The 20,063-nt window shown below is 47.3% G+C and overlaps 1 protein-coding gene across 1 annotated transcript; it reads left to right on the top strand.

The window, feature by feature from the left end:
• The first annotated feature begins 2,297 nt into the window (after nucleotides 1-2,297).
• On the top strand, nucleotides 2,298-18,684 carry insig1 (insulin induced gene 1). Its single transcript, XM_078424772.1, has 6 exons — nucleotides 2,298-2,592; nucleotides 3,091-3,558; nucleotides 10,638-10,762; nucleotides 14,677-14,843; nucleotides 16,963-17,062; nucleotides 17,699-18,684. Exons 2-6 carry the CDS (start codon nucleotides 3,225-3,227, stop codon nucleotides 17,750-17,752), a joined length of 780 nt encoding a protein of 259 aa, XP_078280898.1. The 5' UTR covers nucleotides 2,298-2,592; nucleotides 3,091-3,224; the 3' UTR covers nucleotides 17,753-18,684.
• The last annotated feature ends 1,379 nt before the right edge of the window (nucleotides 18,685-20,063 follow it).

Below are 20,063 nucleotides of genomic sequence, written 5' to 3' on the forward strand. Positions count from 1 at the left end.
AAGGGGGGTTGAGGGGGATGGAGTGGGGAGGGAGGGGAAGTGGGGAGGGAGCGGAAGGGGAGGGGGAGGAGGGAGAGGAGGGAGGGGGAGGGAGGGGGAGGAGGGAGAGGGGAGTGGGAGAGGGGAGGGGGGAGGGGAGGGGGGAGGAGAGGGTGATGCACCAATGCAGGAGAGATTTGGGCTCAACGGGTCCACTTGGTCTGGTATCTTATAACAACATAAGATAGACACAAAATGCTGGAGTAACTCAGCGGGACAGGCAGCATCTCTAGAGAGAAGGAATGGGTGATGTTTCGGGGTGATGTTTCAGAACAGCTTCAGCATCTGCAGTTCCTCCCTAGTCATTAGTGTTATCCCACTTTTTAAGAAAGGAGGGAGAGAGAAAATTGGAAATTATAGACCAGTTAGTCTGACATCAGTGGTGGGGAAGATGCTGGAGTCAATTATAAAAGACGAAATTGCGGAGCATTTGGATAGCAGTAACAGGATCGTTCCGAGTCAGCATGGATTTATGAAGGGGAAATCGTGCTTGACTAATCTTCTGGAATTTTTTGAGGATGTAACTAGGAAAATTGACAGGGGAGAGCCGGTGGATGTGGTGTACCTCGACATTCAGAAAGCCTTCGACAATGTCCCACATAGGCGATTAGTGGGCAAAATTAGAGCACATGGTATTGGGGGTAGGGTGCTGACATGGATAGAAAGTTGGTTGGCAGACAGAAAGCAAAGAGTGGGGATAAATGGGTCCCTTTCAGAATGGCAGGCAGTGACTAGTGGGGTACCGCAAGGCTCGGTGCTGGGACCGCAGCTATTTACAATATACATTAATGACTTGGATGAAGGGATTAAAAGTACCATTAGCAAATTTGCAGATGATACAAAGCTGGGTGGTAGTGTGAGCTGTGAGGAAGATGCTATGAGGTTGCAGGGTGACTTGGACAGGTTGTGTGAGTGGGCAGATGCATGGCAGATGCAGTTTAATGTGGATAAGTATGAGGTTATCCACTTTGGTGGTAAGAATAAGGCAGATTATTATCTGAATGGTGTCAAGTTAGAAAAAAGGGACGTACAACGAGATCTGGGTGTCCTAGTGCATCAGTCACTGAAAGGAAGCATGCAGGTACAGCAGGCAGTGAAGAAAGCCAATGGAATGTTGGCCTTCATAACAAGAGGAGTTGAGACTGGGAGCAAAGAGGTCCTTCTGCAGTTGTACAGGGCCCTAGTGAGACCGCACCTGGAATACTGTGTACAGTTTTGGTCTCCAACTTTGAGGAAGGATATACTTGCTAATGAGGGCGTGCAACGTAGGTTTACTAGGTTAATTCCCGGAATGGCGGGGCTGTCATATGTTGAAAGACTGGAGCGGCTAGGCTTGTATACACTGGAATTTAGAAGGATGAGAGGGGATCTTATCGAAACATATAAGATTATTAAGGGGTTGGACACGTTAGAGGCAGGAAACATGTTCCCAATGTTGGGGAAGTCCAGAACCAGGGGCCACAGTTTAAGAATAAGGGGTAGACCATTTAGAACAGAGACGAGGAAAAACGTTTTCAATCAGAGTTGTGAATCTGTGGAATTCTCTGCCTCAGAAGGCAGTGGAGGCCAATTCTCTGAATGCTTTCAAGAGAGAGCTAGATAGAGCTCTCAAGGATAGTGGATTTATTCACAAAATGCTGGAGTAACTCAGCAGGTCAGGCAGCATCTCGGGAGAGAAGGAATGGGTGACGTTTCGGGTCGAGACCCTTCTTCAGCATTTTGTGAATAAATCGATTTGTACCAGCATCTGCAGTTATTTTCTTATACTTAAGGATAGTGGAGTCAGGGGAGAAGGCAGGAATGGGGTACTGATTGAGAGTGATCAGCCATGATCGCATTGAATGGCGGTGCTGGCTCGAAGGGCTGAATGGCCTACTCCTGCACCTATTGTCTATTGTCTATGATCACATTGAATGGTGGTGCTGGCTCGAAGGGCCGAATGACCTCCTCCTGCACCTATTGTCTATTGTTATATTCGGTGGTGTTCACAAACTGTCTTTACACCTAGGTATATATTTATACCTAGCACCTTGCACTCAAAAAGCCCTCTTCCCGTGTTTGTCCCGCCTGCCAGCGTTGCATTGAGCCCGCAACACCCCCCCCCCCCCTTGGCTTGCACTCCGTGTCAGGGAACAGCCGGGGCGCCGCGTACACAACTTGTGATTCCCTGTCTGGGAGGTGTGGCTTCTCTTCGCTTCGCTTCGCCTCCCCTCTTTGCCCGCCCGCGGGGAGAGGTGAAGGGAAGGGGAAGGGAAAGGGAATGGGGACGGGTGCAGCTAGTGGTGTGTCCTGAACGTCATATGGGCCGCCAGGCTGCCATTGGCTCCACTCCGCTCACCAGACTGATTGTATTGACCGCTCGCCTGTCTGCGCTGCAGGAATAGATCTGTGCAGGATGTGACCTAATAATTTTACAAACAATGTAACGCAGCAGCAGCAGCGGAACCGAATCGACTGCAAGCTCATATATATATATATATATTTATATATTTTTAAAATAATACCTTTCCAGAAAGCAGACCTCAAATGGTGCTGAATGGTGTCCCTTGACTGGTAAGTCTATCTACTGCCTTTGGTGTGTGTTGATCGCCTGGGTTCCATTGCTATAACGCGAGATACAGCTCTGCTTTCCCAGATTGCAGTAAGCATATGTTTGTGTCTAGAAAGCAAAATAAAATAGTCCATCGTGTCCAATCAGCAGTTGCAGGAGTCGAGAATGGATTGTAATAGGAAGAAATGTATAAAATGAATATGTCAACATGATCACTACTGTATATACATTAATGTTATCAAATGCAGACAGTTTCAGTGTCCCCCCCTCTGGGGCCCCCCTCTGTTAATGTTTCTGGTTGTAACCATGATTTCATTTATTGATTTGTGGGTTCCTCTGCCTTTCTATTTCAGGATACGCTTCTGGTGTGCTTGTGATGCTTTCTTGATATCTTTTCTTGAAATTGAACATAACAGCCAATACGTGTTAATGTAATTGGTAATAAGGGTGTCTGTTTCTAATGTGTGTTGGACCAGAACTTTTTTTTGTTTTGTTCCCAGTTCACAAAGTTTAGGAGTCGGATCTGCAAGATTTCCGTGCCAGTGAAGTCAGACTAATTGTGCCCCTGGGTTGTGTTTCTGGGCACCTAAGGTGACCCTCGTGTAGACCCACGCCAGGAAGTACCCCGGACCAAATGCCAAGGATTGAAGAGAGCTGCTGGAGCTGCAGCTACGCCCTGGCACATCGGTCTGAAAGCATCTCCAGCAGCACGCGACTGGTAGCAAAGGTCCACGAAATGATGACCATCCTCACCTCGGTCCTGGCGGCTGCCTACGGCTCACTCGCCAGCGCCAAAGCCATGAACTTACTGCGGCGGGGATTAGTGCTCTTCACCGTGGGAGTCTTCCTGGCCCTCGTGTTAAACTTGCTGCAGATCCAGAGACACGTCACCTTGTTCCCCGAAGAAGTGATCGCCACAATCTTCTCTTCCGCGTGGTGGGTGCCACCTTGTTGCGGAACGGCTGCAGGTGAGGAAGGGGAGTCCTGCAAATGCCAGTGGGAGGGTGAGAAAGGAGGGAAGCTTCAGGGTGAAGTAAACAGGACAAAATGCTGATGCTGGTTTGTACCGAAGGTAGACACAAAAATGCTGGAGTAGCTCAGCGGGTCAGGCAGCATCTCTGGAGGTCAAAGAATAGGTGAGGTTTCGGGTCGGAACCCAGATTCACTCCCAACATTTTATGTCAAAACATTATCAGGAACTTGAGTGCCCTTTTAACAGTGTCAAGCGTCCGGGGAAGAATTTGAAGTGAGCACCATCCTAACCATTACAAGAGTAAGTGGCACCTTCAGTTTCATTTCAGTCCCGCCCCTGTGCAATAACAAAAAAACAAGAAAATATGAGGAAATGTTCAGCAGGGCAGACAGCATGGAGACAGAATGGTCAAAGTTTTGGTTCTAAGATATTAAGCAAAACAAAAATAGTTCATCCTGTCCAATCATAAGATCATAAGTAATAGGAGTAGAATTAGGCCAATCGGCCCATCAAGTCGACACCGCCATTCAATCATGGCTGATCTATCTCTCCCTCCTAACCCCATTCTCCTGCCTTCTCCCCATAACCTCTGACACCCGTACTAATCAATGACATATTCATTTTATATCACTTCTTATTATGAACCATGGTTTGTAATAAGAAGCGATATACAATGAATATGTCAACGTGATCACTATATACATCAAACTTGGTTTCAGTTAAAATGTGAACCTGCCAGGTGTTATGAAGCAAAACACAAAAAGTGCTGGAGTAACTCAGCAGGTCAGGAGGCATTTGTGGAGGGAATGGACAGGCAACATTTCGGGTCGGGACCCTTCTTCAGACTCCAATACAACATACTGTTTTCAGTATTCAAGATTCTAGCATCTGCAGTTCCTTGTGTCTCTAGATAAGAGGCCTCTCTAATGACTTTCAAGCATCCGCCCCTTCTATCATTAATAAGAATGTAATTCCTTGCATATATTCTTTCCAAATAATCCTTCCTTTTATTGAGCCGCATTTTTTTCTGCTGAAAGTGGCATTATTAATGTGCCTTTAAAAACTCGCCAGAGTTAAAACAACTTCTATCGGGCAGTCCACTAGCCATGTGTGACTATAGCAAAACTCCCCCGACTACAGCAAAAATCCCCGGCAGCACCAAAACTTACCAATACTATTAAAAACATGTGCAAGATGTGATTTTTGTAAAAAGGTAATTTAAATTGATTCTGAAAGTGTATTTGTGGGAGGAAGAGATTGCAGTACAAACTTAAATTTAAAAAATTTGGAAATGTTTTTAAAAATAAATTGGTGAGACAATTGACCTTCGAATATGCAATAGTGCAAAGTGCATGTGTTTTTTTTGTATGAAATGGCACAAAATGGGGTTGTATGTGCGCTTGTTATCATACGGAGAGCAGTAGTTCTGCTACATTCAGTCTGAAGAACGGTCTCGGTCTGAAACTAGACACAAAATGTTAGAGTAACTCAGCGGACAGACTGCATTTCTGGAGAGGAGGAATGGGTGACGTTTCGGGTCGAGGCCTTTCTTCAGACTGGAAGTCATGGGAAAGGGAATTGAAACGTTACCTATCCATGTGTAGGAAGGAACTGCAGATGCTGGTTTAAATCGAATATAGACACAAAGTGCTGGAGTAAATCAGCGGGACAGGCAGCATTTCTGGAGAGAAGGAATGGGTGACGTTTCGGGTCGAGACCCTTCTCCAGACCGTTACCTATCCATGCTCTCCGGAGATGCTGCTGCCTGACCTGCTGAGTTACTCCAGCACTGTGTATTGATTTTGTGCATTGACCAGCACCTGCAGTCGCTTCTTTCTACTTAGGGTCTCAAAACGTCACCCATTCCTTCTCTGCCTTCTGCTGTGTACATTTGCCCAGTTCTGTTCTGATGCTTGAAGGCAGATGTTTGTTCCCGGCCACGTGTCACAGAATTTGCATGAAATTGCAACATGCTGGAGGGGGCGGGGCCTCCTGGAGGCAGAGCCGCCTGCTCATTGGCCGAGCTGGAACTGGTGAGAGGGGATACCCCCTCCTGATTGGTTGCTATGCGCAACATGCCACTGCACTGTGCAACAGTGAAGGGAAACCAGGAAGTGAAACGCTCACTCGCCTCCCATCCACTGGGAGGACACCATGCCCCTGTTCCAATATCTAAAGAGGCTGCTCCTTTCGTTTTGGCTGCACTTTTCACCCGCCATCCGCATCTTTGGACACCCTGTGCGTAGGGGAGAGGGTAGGGCCGAAGATGTCCTGGTTGGGTTGATCCTGGGCCTGGCCAAGCTGGCCATCCGCGATTCACGGCGGCAGGCGGAAGAGGGCTCTGCCCGAGCCAGCTGCCTACCCCTTTTCCGGGGTTACATCCGCGCCCGGGTGGTGTTGGAGAGGGACTACGCGCTGTCCACGGGCACCCTGGAGGATTTCTGGGATCGCTGGGCACCGCGGGGGATTGGATGTATCCTGGATGGGGATTGCAATATAATTGTATAATAGTTTCAATTGGTATATTTGTTTGTATAGTATTCTGGTGGTGGGTTCTGTTTTGGTTTTAATGTATTGTATATATTATTTTAATGTTTGAATAAATATTTTTGATTTTAAAAAATATTAAAAACTGGGAGGACACCTGGCCGGATTAGAGTCATAGAGTCTCACAGTAGAAAAATAACTGCAGATGCTGGTACAAATTGAAGGTATCACAAAATGCTGGAGTAACTCAGCGGGTCAGGCAGCATCTCAGGAGAGGAATGGGTGACGTATCGGGTCGAGACCCTTCTTCAGACTGAAGAAGGGTCTCGACCCGAAACGTCACCCATTCCTTCTCTCCTGAGATGCTGCCTGACCTGCTGAGTTACTCCAGCATTTTGTGATACCTTCGATAGAGTCTTACAGCGTGGAAACAGGCCCTTCAGTCCAACTTGCCCACACCGGCCAACATGTCCCAGCTACACTAGACCCACCTGCCCGCGTTTGGCCCATATCCCTCCAAACCAGGGTGATGAATCTGTGGAATTCTTTGCCACTAAAGGCTGTGGAGGCAAAGTCAGTGGATATATTTAAGGCAGAGATAGATAGATTCTTGATTAGTACGAGTGTCAGAGGTTATGGGGAGAAGGCAGGAGATTGGGGTTAGGAGGGAGGGATAGATCAGCCATAATTGAATGGTGGAGTAGACTTGATGGGCCAAATGGCCTAATTCTACTCCTTTCTCTTATGATCTTATGAACCTGTCCTATTCATGTGCCTGTCTAACTGTTTCTTAAATATTGGGATAGTTCCAGCCTCAACTACCTCTCTGGCAGCTTGTACCGTACATCCACCACCCTTTGTGTGAAAAAGTTACCCCTTCACCTTAAACCTATGCTCCGCGATTCACTTACTCAGGGTTTGTTGGTAGCCCTATGTGGTTTGCTGTAGCTCATTACCTGCAAATGCTTCTTGCATTGCAGTAATCTCAACAACTGCATGTAAAACATGCAATTGAGATGACAGGAGTACGATATAAAAAACAATCTTTTTACAATGAGTTGAATCAGTTTGGTGCTCCAGAGCATTGTACAGTCAGACTTTGAAATGTGGCTGGACACGAATGCTGCAGTAACTCAGCGGGACAGGCAGCATCTCTGGGGAGAAGGAATGGGTGACATTTGGGGTCAAGATCCTCGTTCAGACTGAGAGTCAGGGGAGAGGGAAACTAGAGATATGAAAAGGCACAAAGAGAACATAAGGTGTGAAAAGGACAAATCAAAGCAGATGTTGATCATGGAAATGTAGAATGGTTCATTGTTGGCTGAGAGGAAGGTGAGAAAGAGGCACACAAACATTAAAATTAATCTGGAGGACAGTAAAATTAGTTAGGGAACTATGGTGGGGGAGTGACGGAGAGAAATGTTTAGGCCTGAGGGAGGGATATGGGTGGAAGGCGATGGATGGAGGGGAAAGAGGAGAGATAAAAAGGGAAATGGGGGACTCTGAGATGGAAAGGGTGGGAGATAAGCACAAGAAGGGGAAAGGAACAAGGTGATGGGGGTGTTTTGCAAAATGTGTGTGTGACAGAAGGTGTAGGGGGGGGGGGGTTAGCAGGGTATTACTTGAAATTAGATAATTCAATTTTCATACCATTGGGTTGTAGGCCATGCAAGTTTGGTTTGTAGGCTAATTGGCCATTGTCAATTGCCCCTAGTGTGTGTAGGGAGTGGATGAGAAAGTGGGAGAATATAGAAGCAGAGTGAATGGGTAGGCATGGTCTCGGTGGGCTGAAAGGCCTGTTTCCTTCCTCTGGTTTCACTATTTACAACTCTTCAATCCTTCTGTCTCACACTATTACACCAAGAATCAGGAACATGGGTATGTTTGAGGCCAGAACTGAGGTCAGGGCTGCCTGTATGTATCCCTCTCCCTTCAAACCCACCGGGTTCAATGGGAAGTGTATTGTACTACTCCGTAGCATGTAGAAAAGTGAAATCGGTGTGTTTCGGTAATACTAGGAATGACATCCAATAGTCATGAAATCTGCTCATGCAGCACTACCAAAATCTCACAACGAACTTGAAGGGAGTTTGTGGGGAGACTTGACAGAAGTATATAAAAACTATGAGAGGCATAGATAGGGTAGACAGTCAGAACCTTTTTTCCATGTGGAAATGTCCAACAATCGAGGGCAGAACTCTAAGGTGAGCGGGGGAATTTCCACACTGTCATTTCCACTGTCAGAGTGAGGCCACATGGATATTGGAGGAACAGCACCTCATATTTCTCTTGGGCAGCTTACAGCCCAGTGGTATGAACGTTGATTTCTCTAATTTAAAGTAACCCCTGCCTTTCCTCTCTCTCCCCCTCCCCCATCCGAGTTGTCCTACTAGTGCCACTGTTCGCATCCCTGTATCCCTTTGTTATCACCTCTTCCCCAGCCAACAATGAACTATTATGGGCTCCACCCTTTCTTGGTCATCTGTTGTCGGCCCTGATTTTTTCTTGTCTTTTCCAACATCCATTCCTCCCCATCACTACTGTCAGTCTGATGAAACCCAAAACGTCATCTATTTATTTTCTCCAGAGATGCTGCCTGACCCGCTGAGTTACTCCAGCACTTTCTGTCTATATTCGGTATAAAGCAGCAACTGCAGTTCCTTCCTACACTGTTTAATGGAGCTAGCTATTTTAATGTTCCTGCATCGGTTTGTCAACCTCCTGGTGTGACAGAGCTCAGTAATTCTGTATGCAGGTCTAATCACCAGAATGCAGTCTGCATTAGAGGGTATTAGCTACAAGGAGAGATTGGACAAACTTGGCTTGTTTTCTCTGGAATGATGGAGGTTGAGGGGAGACCTTTCAGAAGTATATAAAATTATGGGAGGCGCAGACAGGGTTGACAGTCAGAACCTTTCTCCCAGGGTGGAGATGTCCAACACTAGAGGGCATAGCTATAAGGTGAGAGGGGGAAAGTTTAATGGAGATGTGCGGGGGCAAGTTTCTTTACACATATAGTGGTGGGGGTCTGGAACGCACTGCCAAGGTTGTTGGTGGAGACAGATACGATAGTCGCATTGAGGGGCATTTAGATAGGCATTTCGACAGGCACATGGAAGTGCAGGGAGTAGAAGGATATGGATCATTTACAGGCAGATAAGATCAGGATTGAGGTTAGGGTTGTGCAGGGTGGTTAAAGAGTCTGATGGTTGATGGGAAGAAGCCATTCTTGAACCTGGAGGTCAAGGTTCTCAGCCTCCTGCACCTCCTTCCCAACGGCACAGTGAGATGAGAGTGTGGCCAATGTGGTGTGGGCCTTTTAACTGCAATACTTTACTGAACTGCATGCAAAAAATGAATTTCGCTGTACATCTGTACATGCGATGATGAAGAACCATGGACCGTTGACCATTCTCGAGGCAGCACATCCTGTAAACCCTTTTGGTGGTGAAGTACTTGGTAATGCCCGCCACTTTCTGCTGCCTCCATCGCTCCTAAGCGTTCAAGTTACCGAACCAGGCCGTGATGCCACCAGTCATGCTCTCTGGCGTACACCTGTCAGTGCAGGTAATGTGCCAGTGAAGTGAAAGACCGGCCAAAATCTTGCATGCGGCACGGTGGCACAGCGGTAGAGCTGCTGCCTCACAGCGCCAGAGACCCGGGTTCGATCCTGACCACGGGTGCTGTCTGTGCGGAGTTTGTACTTTCTCCCTGTGAGCACGTGGGTTTTCTCCCGGTACACCCACGTTTCCTCCCACGTTCCAAAGACGTGCGGCTTTGTAGGTTAATTGGCTTCTGCAAATTGACCCCGGTGTGTAGGATAAAACTAGTGTGTGAGTGATCGCTGGTCGGTGTGGACTTGGTGGGCTGAAGGGCCTCTTTCCACGCTATCTCTAATCTTATTGAATCGTGGAATTCTTAAGTTCTTCAACGTACATTATGATTATGGTTTACAACGACACAAAATGCTGGAGAAACTCAGCTGGTCAGGCAGTAGCTCTGGAGAACATGGACAGGTGACAGTTCGGGTTTGAAGAAGGGTCACGGCCCGAAACGTCACCTATCCTTGTTCTCCAGGGATGCTGCCTGACCAGCTGAGTTGCCCCAGCACTTTGTGTTGTTTTTATTGTATTGACCATCATCTTGTCGAAACGTATAAGATTATTAAGGGGTTGGACAAGTTAGAGGCAGGAAACATGTTCCCAATGTTGGGGGAGTCCAGAACAAGGGACCACAGTTTAAGAATAAGGGGTAGGCCATTTAGAACAGAGATGAGGAAAATATTTTTAGTCAGAGAGTTGTGAATCTGTGCAATTCTCTGCCTCAGAGGGCAGTGGAGGCCAATTCTCTGAATACATTCAAGAGCGAGCTAGATAGAGCTCTTAAGGATAGCGGAGTCAGGAGGTATGGGGAGAAAGCAGGAATGGGGTACTGATTGAGAATGATCAGCCATGATCACATTGAATGGCGGTGCTGGCTCGAAGGGCCGAATGGCCTACTCCTGCACCTATTGTCTATTGCAGTTCTTTGTTTCTACATGGTTATGGTCTGCCGCCCTGACTGCTTTAACTTTTGTCCTTTCCACAGCCGTGGTGGGTCTGCTGTACCCTTGCATCGACAGCCATCTCGGAGAGCCGCACAAGTTCAAACGGGAATGGGCGAGCGTCATGAGATGTGTAGCAGTCTTTGTCGGCATCAATCACGCCAGTGCTGTATCCTTCCGTTTGTTATCAGCACAGCAAATTCCTGACAAAATGTGGTTCACCTCCACCGACCTCGGCATTATTTCTCAATGCCATCCGCTGGTCCCTGCCAAGTAGTTTTATGAAACTTGGGACAATGCCTTTACATCATTCTATAGTCCCACTATTTACAGCACAAGGGGGTGGGCGAATGAGTCGTAGAGTCGTACAGTATGGAAACAGGCCTTTGGGTCAACCGCAACCAACAACCACAGTTGCTTCTCTCTTCATTTTGTCTGCTCTGCTGCAAAGTCTCCTCAAGGTATGCCTATTTTGAAGAAGTTCTCCTCCTCTCTCCGACAGGAGTATTGTGCCCTCACCCCCTCCCCCCAGAATCAATCTCAAGACGGGTCTAGACCCAAAACATCACCTATCCATTTTCTCCAGAGATGCTGCCTGACCTGCTGAGACTCCAGCACTTTGTGTACTTTTATACATATATGCCAACCTTTTTGTCCATCTTCACGAATCCCATTAGCCTGCATCCGGGCCATATCACTCACCCAGTTAAGTGTCTGCTTGATTCGTTTTTTAGTTTGGAGATACAGCATGGAAACAGGCTCTTCAGGCCACCATCCATGCCGACCATCGATTCACACTAGTTCTGTGTTATTTCACTTTCACATCCACTCCCTACAAATTAAGGCCAATTTACAGCGGCCAATTAACCTACAAACCCGCACGTCTTTGGGATGTGGGAGGAAACCCCACTGTCACAGGGAGAACGTGGAAATTCCGCATTGACAGCACCTGAGGTCAGGATTGCACCCCGTGTCTCTGGTGCAGTAAGGCAGCATCTCTGCCTGATGTGCCACTGTGTCTCTTAAACAGAGATTAAACGGTGGTATCTGTTACCACCGCCTCCACTGGCTGTGTGCTCCCAATATCAACCATTCGCTGTGTAAAAAATACCTAAACCTCAAGTCCCCCTTAAAACTCTTTCTTCTCATCTTGAGATCAGACCTTCGTGTTTTTGATACCTCGTCCCTGAGAAAAGCATTTTGCCTATGCACTTTCTCCGTGCCCCACATAATCTGGTATACTTCCATCAGGTCAGCCCTCAGCCATCTTCACTCCAGGGAAAACAACTCCATATCTATCCAGTGTCTCCACACAACTAAAGTCCTCCAATCTAGGCGACAATCTCCACTGGATATTTGGACTTTAGAGATGCAGCTAGGAAACAGGCCCACCGAGTCCGCAGCGACCAGCGACCTGCGTTCACTAGCACTGTCCTGCACACTAGGGACAATTTACAATTCTACAGAAGATAATTGGCCTACAAACCTGTACATCTTTGGAGTGTGGGAGGAAACCGGAGCACCGGTGAAAACCCACGTGGTCACAGGGAGAACGTACAAACTCTGTACCGACAGCACCCTTAGTCAGGATCAAAGCCAAGTCCCTGATGCTGTGAGGCAGCAGTTCTACTACTGTGCCACTGTGTGAACTTGTGTTAAAAAACCTTTTCTCCATGCACCTTCTTTATACAATCCCCCTCTGACACCGTTATGGCCTTTGACATTCCCACCCTGGAAAAAAGTATCCGACTGTCTACCATATCAAAAGTTTATAAACTTCTATCAGGTCTCGTCACAGCTCCCAACAGTCCAGCGAGAGCAATCCAAATTTGTCCAACCTCTCCTTCCAACTCATTCCCGTCTAGTCCAGACAACATCTGCATAAACTTCTCTGAGCCCTCTCCAAATCCTCCACACCCTTTCTGTAATGGGGTGACCAGTGCTGCACACAATGCTTCAAATACGCCCTGACCAAAGTTCAGTAAAGCTGCAACATGACTTCCATACTCTTATACTCAATGCACCGGCCAATGAAGGCAAGCATACCTTCACCATCTTTACCTCTGTATCTGTTCGTGTTGCTACTTTCAGGGAGCTATGGATTTGGGCCCAAGAGCTCACTGTACATCAATGCTGTTACGGCTCCTGCCATTAATTGTGTACTTTCTCCTTATATTTGACCTTCTTCTTTCGTATGTCATCTGCAACAATCAAAAGTGGCAATTGGTGCTTCAGAGTACCATAGTTGACGCTTTGCTGCTGCCTAAGTGCAACACCGCACACTTGCCCAGATGAAACTCCTCACTTCATTTCAGTTCCTCCATTTCCTCACACAGTTTTAGTCTCGGACAGTTCCAAACAGTCTTTCCAGGTGAGACAGAGGTTCACCTGCACCTCCTCCAACCTCATCTATTGCATCCGCTGCTCTAGATGTCAACTTATTTACATCGGCGTAACCAAGCGCAGGCTCGGCGATCGCTTCGCTCAACACCTGCGCTCGGTCCGCGTTGGCCAAACTGATCTCCCGGTGGCCGAGCACTTCAACCCCTCCCATTCCCAGTCTGACCTTTCTGTCATGGGCCTCCTCCAGTGCCATAGTGAGGCCCACCGGAAATTGGAGGGCAGCCCAGTGGCATGAACATCGACTTCTCCAACTTTAGATAGTTCCTCTGTCACTCTCTTCCCCTCCTCCTTCCCAGATCTCCCTCTATCTTCCTGTCTCCACCTATATCCTTCCTTTGTCCCGCCCCCCCTGACATCAGTCTGAAGAAGGGTCTAGACCCGAAACGTCACCCATTCCTTCTCTCCTGAGATGCTGCCTGACCTGCTGAGTTACTCCAGCATTTTGTGAATAAATACAGCCATGCAGGATGATCAGTTTTCAGCAACACAGCAAACAATTTCCAGTCAGACTCTCCCACTCATTCCATCGCTCTCTTTCTCATTCTAGTTTGGACGCAGGTTTGTTAATTCACCGTCATCTTTCAAAGCCGAATTCTGTGCCTTCTGTACTTGATTAATTATTCCATCCCATCGACTCCTGAAATTCAGGGAAATTGTTGAAAAGAAAGCTGATACCAATCAGCCCATCTGCTACATTTTTAGTTAATTGGTTTCAAAGGAAAGGGAAATTTTTAACAGATGGCCATTGATTGTGTTTCCTCACACTTACAGCTAAGGTGAGGATTATTCTCCTGGGTGTTCTTCAAATCAAAAGTTGATTTCAGTAATAACCAGCTATCACCCATTTTCTCAAACACTGCCACTGAGATTCCTTCTCAACACCTCAGCCGTTAAAACTCAATCTCACAATCTGAAGTTCTGAGTTCACTCCTCAGAGAAGCCACCTGGGGTAGCCGAGCAGTGCTAGAATTATGGCCTTACGGAGCCAGAGACCCGGGATCGATCCTGACTAAGGGTGCTGTCTGTGCGGAGTGTGTACGTTCTCCCTGTAACTGCATGTTTTTTCTCAAGGTGCTCCGTATTTCCTCCCACACTCCTAAAGACCTGCGGGATTGTTGGTCAATTGGCATTGGTAAAATTGTAAATTGTCCCTAGTGTGCAGGATAGTGCTAGTGTATGGGGTGATTGCTGGTTGGTGCGGACTCGGTGGGCCAAAGGGCCTGTTTCAGGGATGTATAGCTAAAGTCTAAATCACAAGATCAGCGGCCACAGTGGCGCGGCAATAGAGTCGGGTTCGATCCCAGCTATGTGTGCTGTCTGTACGGAGTTTGTACATTCACCCTGTGATCACGTGGGTTTTTTCTCTGAGATCAGTTTCCTGCCACAGACATACAGGTATGTAGGTTAATTGGCTTGGTATAAATGCAAATTGTCCCGAGTGTGTGTAGGAGGGTGTTAATGTGCGGGGATCGCTGGTCGGTGCGGACTTGTTGGGCCGAAGGGCCTGTTTCCGCTCTGTATCTCTGAACTAAAAGTTACTTATTTAAGAAATGTCAAAGACTCCACTGCCGTGTGTTTAACATCAGATCGGTGTGGGGGTAGATGTGATACCGGACCTGATATGTCGTGTGACAATCCATAGATATCTTTGGTTCTTCCTTAATTGTGGTGTTTAAACAGAAATTAGATTTTGCCAATAACATGCAGTTGTCGATGACCCTGGCCGCCCTCTCACTGGGCCTGTGGTGGACCTTTGACCGCTCTAGAAGCGGATTTGGACTTGGCCTTACAATAGCCTTCGTGGCAACCTTGGTCACTCAACTGTTAGTGTATAACGGCGTCTACCAGTAAGTATAATGGTCTGGATTGCTAACACTGACTGTTATCTTCTTCCCTTGTCTCCCGTCACCTTCCAGTCCCCAACATCGATACATAGTTCAACAAGCCCCCTCAGTTGTTACGAAATCCTTCCCCTTCCCACACCCCATTCAAGAAGAGTCTTTTAACCATCGGCTGAAACTGCAAAGCGCATCCTAGCAGCAAGATATTGTATTTCTCCCATTGATGGTAAGACAGGGGAAAATCAAGGATGATCCCAAGTCCGTATGTCATGCTGTTCCAGACTAGCAGGGATGCCCTTTACAACCATGGCCTTTCTGCCATCAACAGTTCTATTGTGTTCACTCATTATTAGTTTAGTTTGGTTTAGTTGTTCGTTACCTGCACAGGTAGTGCAGTGAAAAGCTTTTTTAATGCAACAATTGGATGGAGCTGTTCCCAAACCATGGTGTGATGCATCCCGATAAAATGCTTTCTACAGCGCATCTGTAGAAGTTGGTGAGAGTTGTTGGGGACGTGTCGAACTTCCTAAGCCTTCTAAGGAACGGCATAAGAACAGGCTCTTCGGTCCACAATGTCTGTGCCGAACATGATGCCAAGAACAACTCTTATCTATGATCCATATTCCCCCATTGATGCACATGATCCATATCTCCCACCCCCCCCCCCCATTCCCTGATATGCCTAACCAAAAGTCCCTTACATGCCACTAGCATACCTGCATCAACCACCACCCTCAGCAGTGTGTTCCAGGCACTCACCACCCTCTGTGCCAAGGACTTGCCCCACACACCTCCTTTAAACTTTACCCCTCTCACCTTTAAGCTATGCCCTCTAATATTTGCTTTTTCTAGCTTGGAGGAAAAAGATTCTGACTCTACCCTATCTGTGCCTTCCACAATTTTATATACTTCTATCAGGTCACCCCGCAAACTCCGGCGTTTCAGAGGCAATAATCCAGTCTGCCCAACCTCTCCCTATAGCTAAATCCCCTAATCCAAGCATCATTCTGAGAAACCACCTCTGCACCCTTTCTTTAAACCATATCCTTCCTGTAATGGGGCAACCAGGACTGCTCACAATACTCCAAAGGCGACCTTACCAAAGTCCTATAAAGTCCTTTGGAGTTCTGGTGAAAAGCTTTCTGAAAGTCCACTGCAATGATAATATCATCTAATTATTGTGAAAATAAAATTAACTGTAGATGCACAGTACCTGACATTAAAAACTGAAAATGCTTGAAGCATTCATCAGCTAGGGCAGCAGCAGTCGAGTTGCTGCTTCACAGCGCTAGAGACCCGGATTCGATCCTGACTACAGATGCTGTCTGTACGGAGTTTGTACGTTCTCCATGAGATCGCATGGGTTTTCTCCGGGTGCCTCGGTTTCCTCTCACACTTCAATGACGTACAGATAGGTAGGTTAATTGGCTTTGGTAAAATTCTAAATTGTCCCCAGGGTGTCCCTAGTGTACGAAGTGATCGCCGGTCGGACTCAGTAGGCCGAAGGTCCTTGTTGCCGCGCTGTATCTATTTTAGTTTAGTTTTGAGATACAGCACGGAAACAGCCTTTTCAGCCCACCAAGTCCGCACTGACCTGCAATTCCCGCACACTAACGCCATACTACACACACTAGGGACAATTTACAATTTTACCACACCAATGAGCCTACAAACCTGGATGTCTTTGAAGTGTGGGAGGAAACCGGAGGTCCAGGAGAAAACCCATGCAGGTCACGGGGAGAACATATAAAATCCGCACAGACAAGCACTTGTAGTCAGGATCGAACCCTGGTCTCTAGCGCAGTGAGGCAGCAACTCTACCGCTGCGTTACCGTGTCACCCTGCCTCTAAAAGTACAAAATAAACTAAAAAACCTGGTCAGTATCAGCAACAAAATAAATAAAGTTCATCGTTTCAGGTTAGGGATTCTTTAGAGAGAAGAACGTATCCTGCAAAGGATGTTTGGCCTACTGTTTTTCTTCCTACGGATATTCCCTAACCTGATGATTATTTCAGTATTTCTTGTTCTTATCTGAGATTCACTTACCCCTCACGTGTAAAGTTAATGCAACTGCATTTTGCATAGGCCAAGGAGTAAGGCAAGGTTTGTTTCTTGTTGCTCTAGGTACACTTCACCGGACTTTCTGTACATTCGCTCCTGGCTGCCCTGTATATTCTTCTCGGGGGGAGTGACCGTGGGAAACATAGGAAGGCAGCTGGCCATGGTAAGTGGTGTCAGTCGTCCAACCCTCTCTGCGCGCTCAAGCAAAACACTGCAGATGCTGGAAATCCAAAATAAAATCCAACTCCAGCCTCCGCGTCCAACACATCATTCTCCGATATTTCCGTCGCCTCCAACGTGATCCTACCACCAGTCGCATCTTCCCATCTCCACCCCTTTCCACCTTCCGCAGAGACCGCTCCCTCTGTAATTCCTTGGTTCACTCATCCCATGCCACCCAAACCACCCCCTCCCCAGGTACATTTCCCTGCAACTGCAGGAGATGCAACACCTGTCCCTGTACGTCACCTCTATCCAGGGAACGCAGCAGTACTTCCAGGTGAGACAGAGGCTCACGTGCACCTCCTCCAACCTCATCTACTGCATCCGCTGTTCCCGATGTGGCTTCCAGTGAAATTGGACAGATTACTTTTCGGATCGGGACCCTTCTTCAGAAATGTCACCTACTCATGTCCTCCAGAGATGCTGCCTGACCCGCTGAGTTAATCCAGCACTTTATGTCTTGTGCATGATTCCAGCAACTGCAGTTCCTTGTGTCTACCTTTATCCCTCCTCCTAATCTGTGATTCTCAAGCTTGGGCCACAATCCTCCTTAATCTGCTTTTCTCTTTCTTTGCAGGGAGTTACTGAGATCAGACACAAGGAATGCCTTGACAAGATGCACAAGGATTGAACAACGGACTGCGATCGATAGGAGTGATGATGATTCCAGTGTAGATGCTTTGTGTGCGAGTGGGCTCTTATATAGGCCGACGTGAGCTGTGGGTCCAGAAAATGTTGGAGCCTGCGATTTACTGCATGATATTCATAAAAGAGAACATTTGCAATCTGTGATTGCCTTCGTAAAATTGATTTGTTTCTTAGTATCACCGTTTTGTGTCCGCAATCTGTACATACCGAGTCTGATGGGCACACATCATTTAATCGAACATGACCTGCAACGCCATTCCCACTGATGCTACAACAAACCTAATTAGCAAGCATTGGGTCGGATTGACGGAAGTGCAGTGTGCACAAGCTTGTTGTATATCCCTACTTTGTCTCCTTATTTATTTCTCCTTTTCAAGTTCAAATGTAGCATAAAAATGCAGCCGGGCTTCCATTCCTCTTTGTTCTGCATGGGGATAACGAGGTGACCCCCTGCTTTCCTTTCTCCCAGCTCTTGTTTAGAACCTGCAAGTGTCAATAATGTCCGCCAGACCTTCCTCCCGTGCCACAGTTTGTGCAGACCATGGACTTGTATGTGCAGAGTTACAATGGAAGGGATGTGTACAGTGCCGAATGGAAGGAAATGACTTCCCTCAAACTGGGGTGAGCCAGCGTCAGAGTGAAGCTTTGCGTCCGTCGCTGCCTTCCACAGTATACTGATGCGGGGACCCATCATTCCAAGGCTCTGGGCTGAATGGGTCATTGCCTACCACCCCACTCACAGAGTGAAGTGATTATTTTTATTTTTGTATGTTTATCCAGTGTTCCAGATCTGAACCAATCATCATTTGCACGCTTGTCAATAGGATGATTTATCCGATTTTGTACATTAAATGCCTTCTTAGTCTTCACTCTCTCTGTTCTCAATAAAAATGTTCAAGTAATTATCAAACAAGATCTCTTTTGTTGGGCATTCCTTATTTTAAAAATTAAGATGCACAGACTGGGTGACCGAGGATGAGGATGTTGCCAGGACTAGAGGGTGTGAGCTAGGGGAGAGGTTGAGTAGGCTGGGTCTCTATTCCATGGAGCGTAGGAGGATGAGGGGAGATATACAAAATCATGAGAGGAACAGATCGGGTAGATGCACAGAGCCTTTTACCCAGAGTAGGGGAATCGAGGACATAGGTTCAAGGTGAAGGGAAAAAGATTTAATAGGAATACGAGGAGTAACATTTTCTCACAGAGAGTGGTAGGTGTATGAAACAGACTGCCAGAGGAGGTAGTTGAGGCTGGGACTATCCCATCATTTAAGAAACAGATGGCAGGAACGTGGATAGGACAGGTTTGGAGGGTTATGGACCAAGCACAGGCAAGTGCGACTAGGATAGCTGGGACATTGATGGCCGAGTTGGGCCGAAGGGCCTGTTTCCAAATTTATCGCTCTATGGCCGCATGAAGGACATTAGTGTTTAACCCCTCTTCCTTCTCCCCCCTTCTCGTTTTCTCTGCCCCACCTGGACTCAGACCTATTTCTCCCCTTTTCCCCTCCTTCCACATTCCTTTGGCTTCACAATTTACTTCTCTTCAATACTTCTATCTCATACCTTAGAGTCATACAGCTTGGAAACAGGCCCTTCGGCCCAGCTTGCCCACACTGACCAACATGCCCCATCTACACTAGTCCCACCTGCCTGCATTTGGCCCGTATAAGGTCCTGACCTGCTTTTATCTCTGGCCTTTGTTCCAACCATCTGCCTATTAACCCCCCTTCCCCCCCCCCCCCCGCCTGTGTCAATGTGTTACCTTCCACATTTTGTCCTGTCTTTCAGCTCTCCCAGCCTTCCTTCAATTCCCCAACAATCAATCTGAAGAAAGGTCCCGACCCGAAACGTCACCTATCCATGTTCTCCAGAGATGCTGCCTGGCCTGCTGAGTTACTCCAGCACTGTGTCCTTTTGGATAAACCAGCACCTATCGTTCCTTGTCTGTACATCTTGCTGTTGATCTTGGACATTTGCTGCTGTCAAAGGGTGATCGACCTGAAACATAGCTCTTGTTTCTCTTTCCATTGCCTGACCGGTGTGCTTCTCACACTTTCTCTGTCTTTGCCTGTTGCCTGCAAAATGTCCAGTGTCAGAATGCTTTCCATCTTGGGCACACAGCAGCCTCTCTACCAGCTTATCACACTCATTCTGTGAAGTTGGTTTAAGGTGAGGGGGGAGAAGTTTAATAGGAACCCGAGGGCCAACTTTTTTTACACAGTGTTGTGGGTGTGTGGAACAAGTTGCCGGAGGAGGTAGTTGAGGCAGGTACTATCACACCGTTTAAGAAAC

Source organism: Rhinoraja longicauda, chromosome 2 (genome assembly GCF_053455715.1).
Source record: "Rhinoraja longicauda isolate Sanriku21f chromosome 2, sRhiLon1.1, whole genome shotgun sequence".
Classification (NCBI taxonomy): domain Eukaryota; kingdom Metazoa; phylum Chordata; class Chondrichthyes; order Rajiformes; family Arhynchobatidae; genus Rhinoraja; species Rhinoraja longicauda.

Bases quoted from the DNA above. Each gene is read 5' to 3' on its own strand.
- insig1 (XM_078424772.1), top strand. From the start codon at position 3,225: ATGCCAAGGATTGAAGAGAGCTGCTGGAGCTGCAGCTACGCCCTGGCA. The intron at 3,559-10,637 runs GTGAGGAAGGGG...TCCTTTCCACAG, and splicing joins TTGTTGCGGAACGGCTGCAG to CCGTGGTGGGTCTGCTGTAC. The intron at 10,763-14,676 runs GTATCCTTCCGT...GTGTTTAAACAG, and splicing joins GCATCAATCACGCCAGTGCT to AAATTAGATTTTGCCAATAA.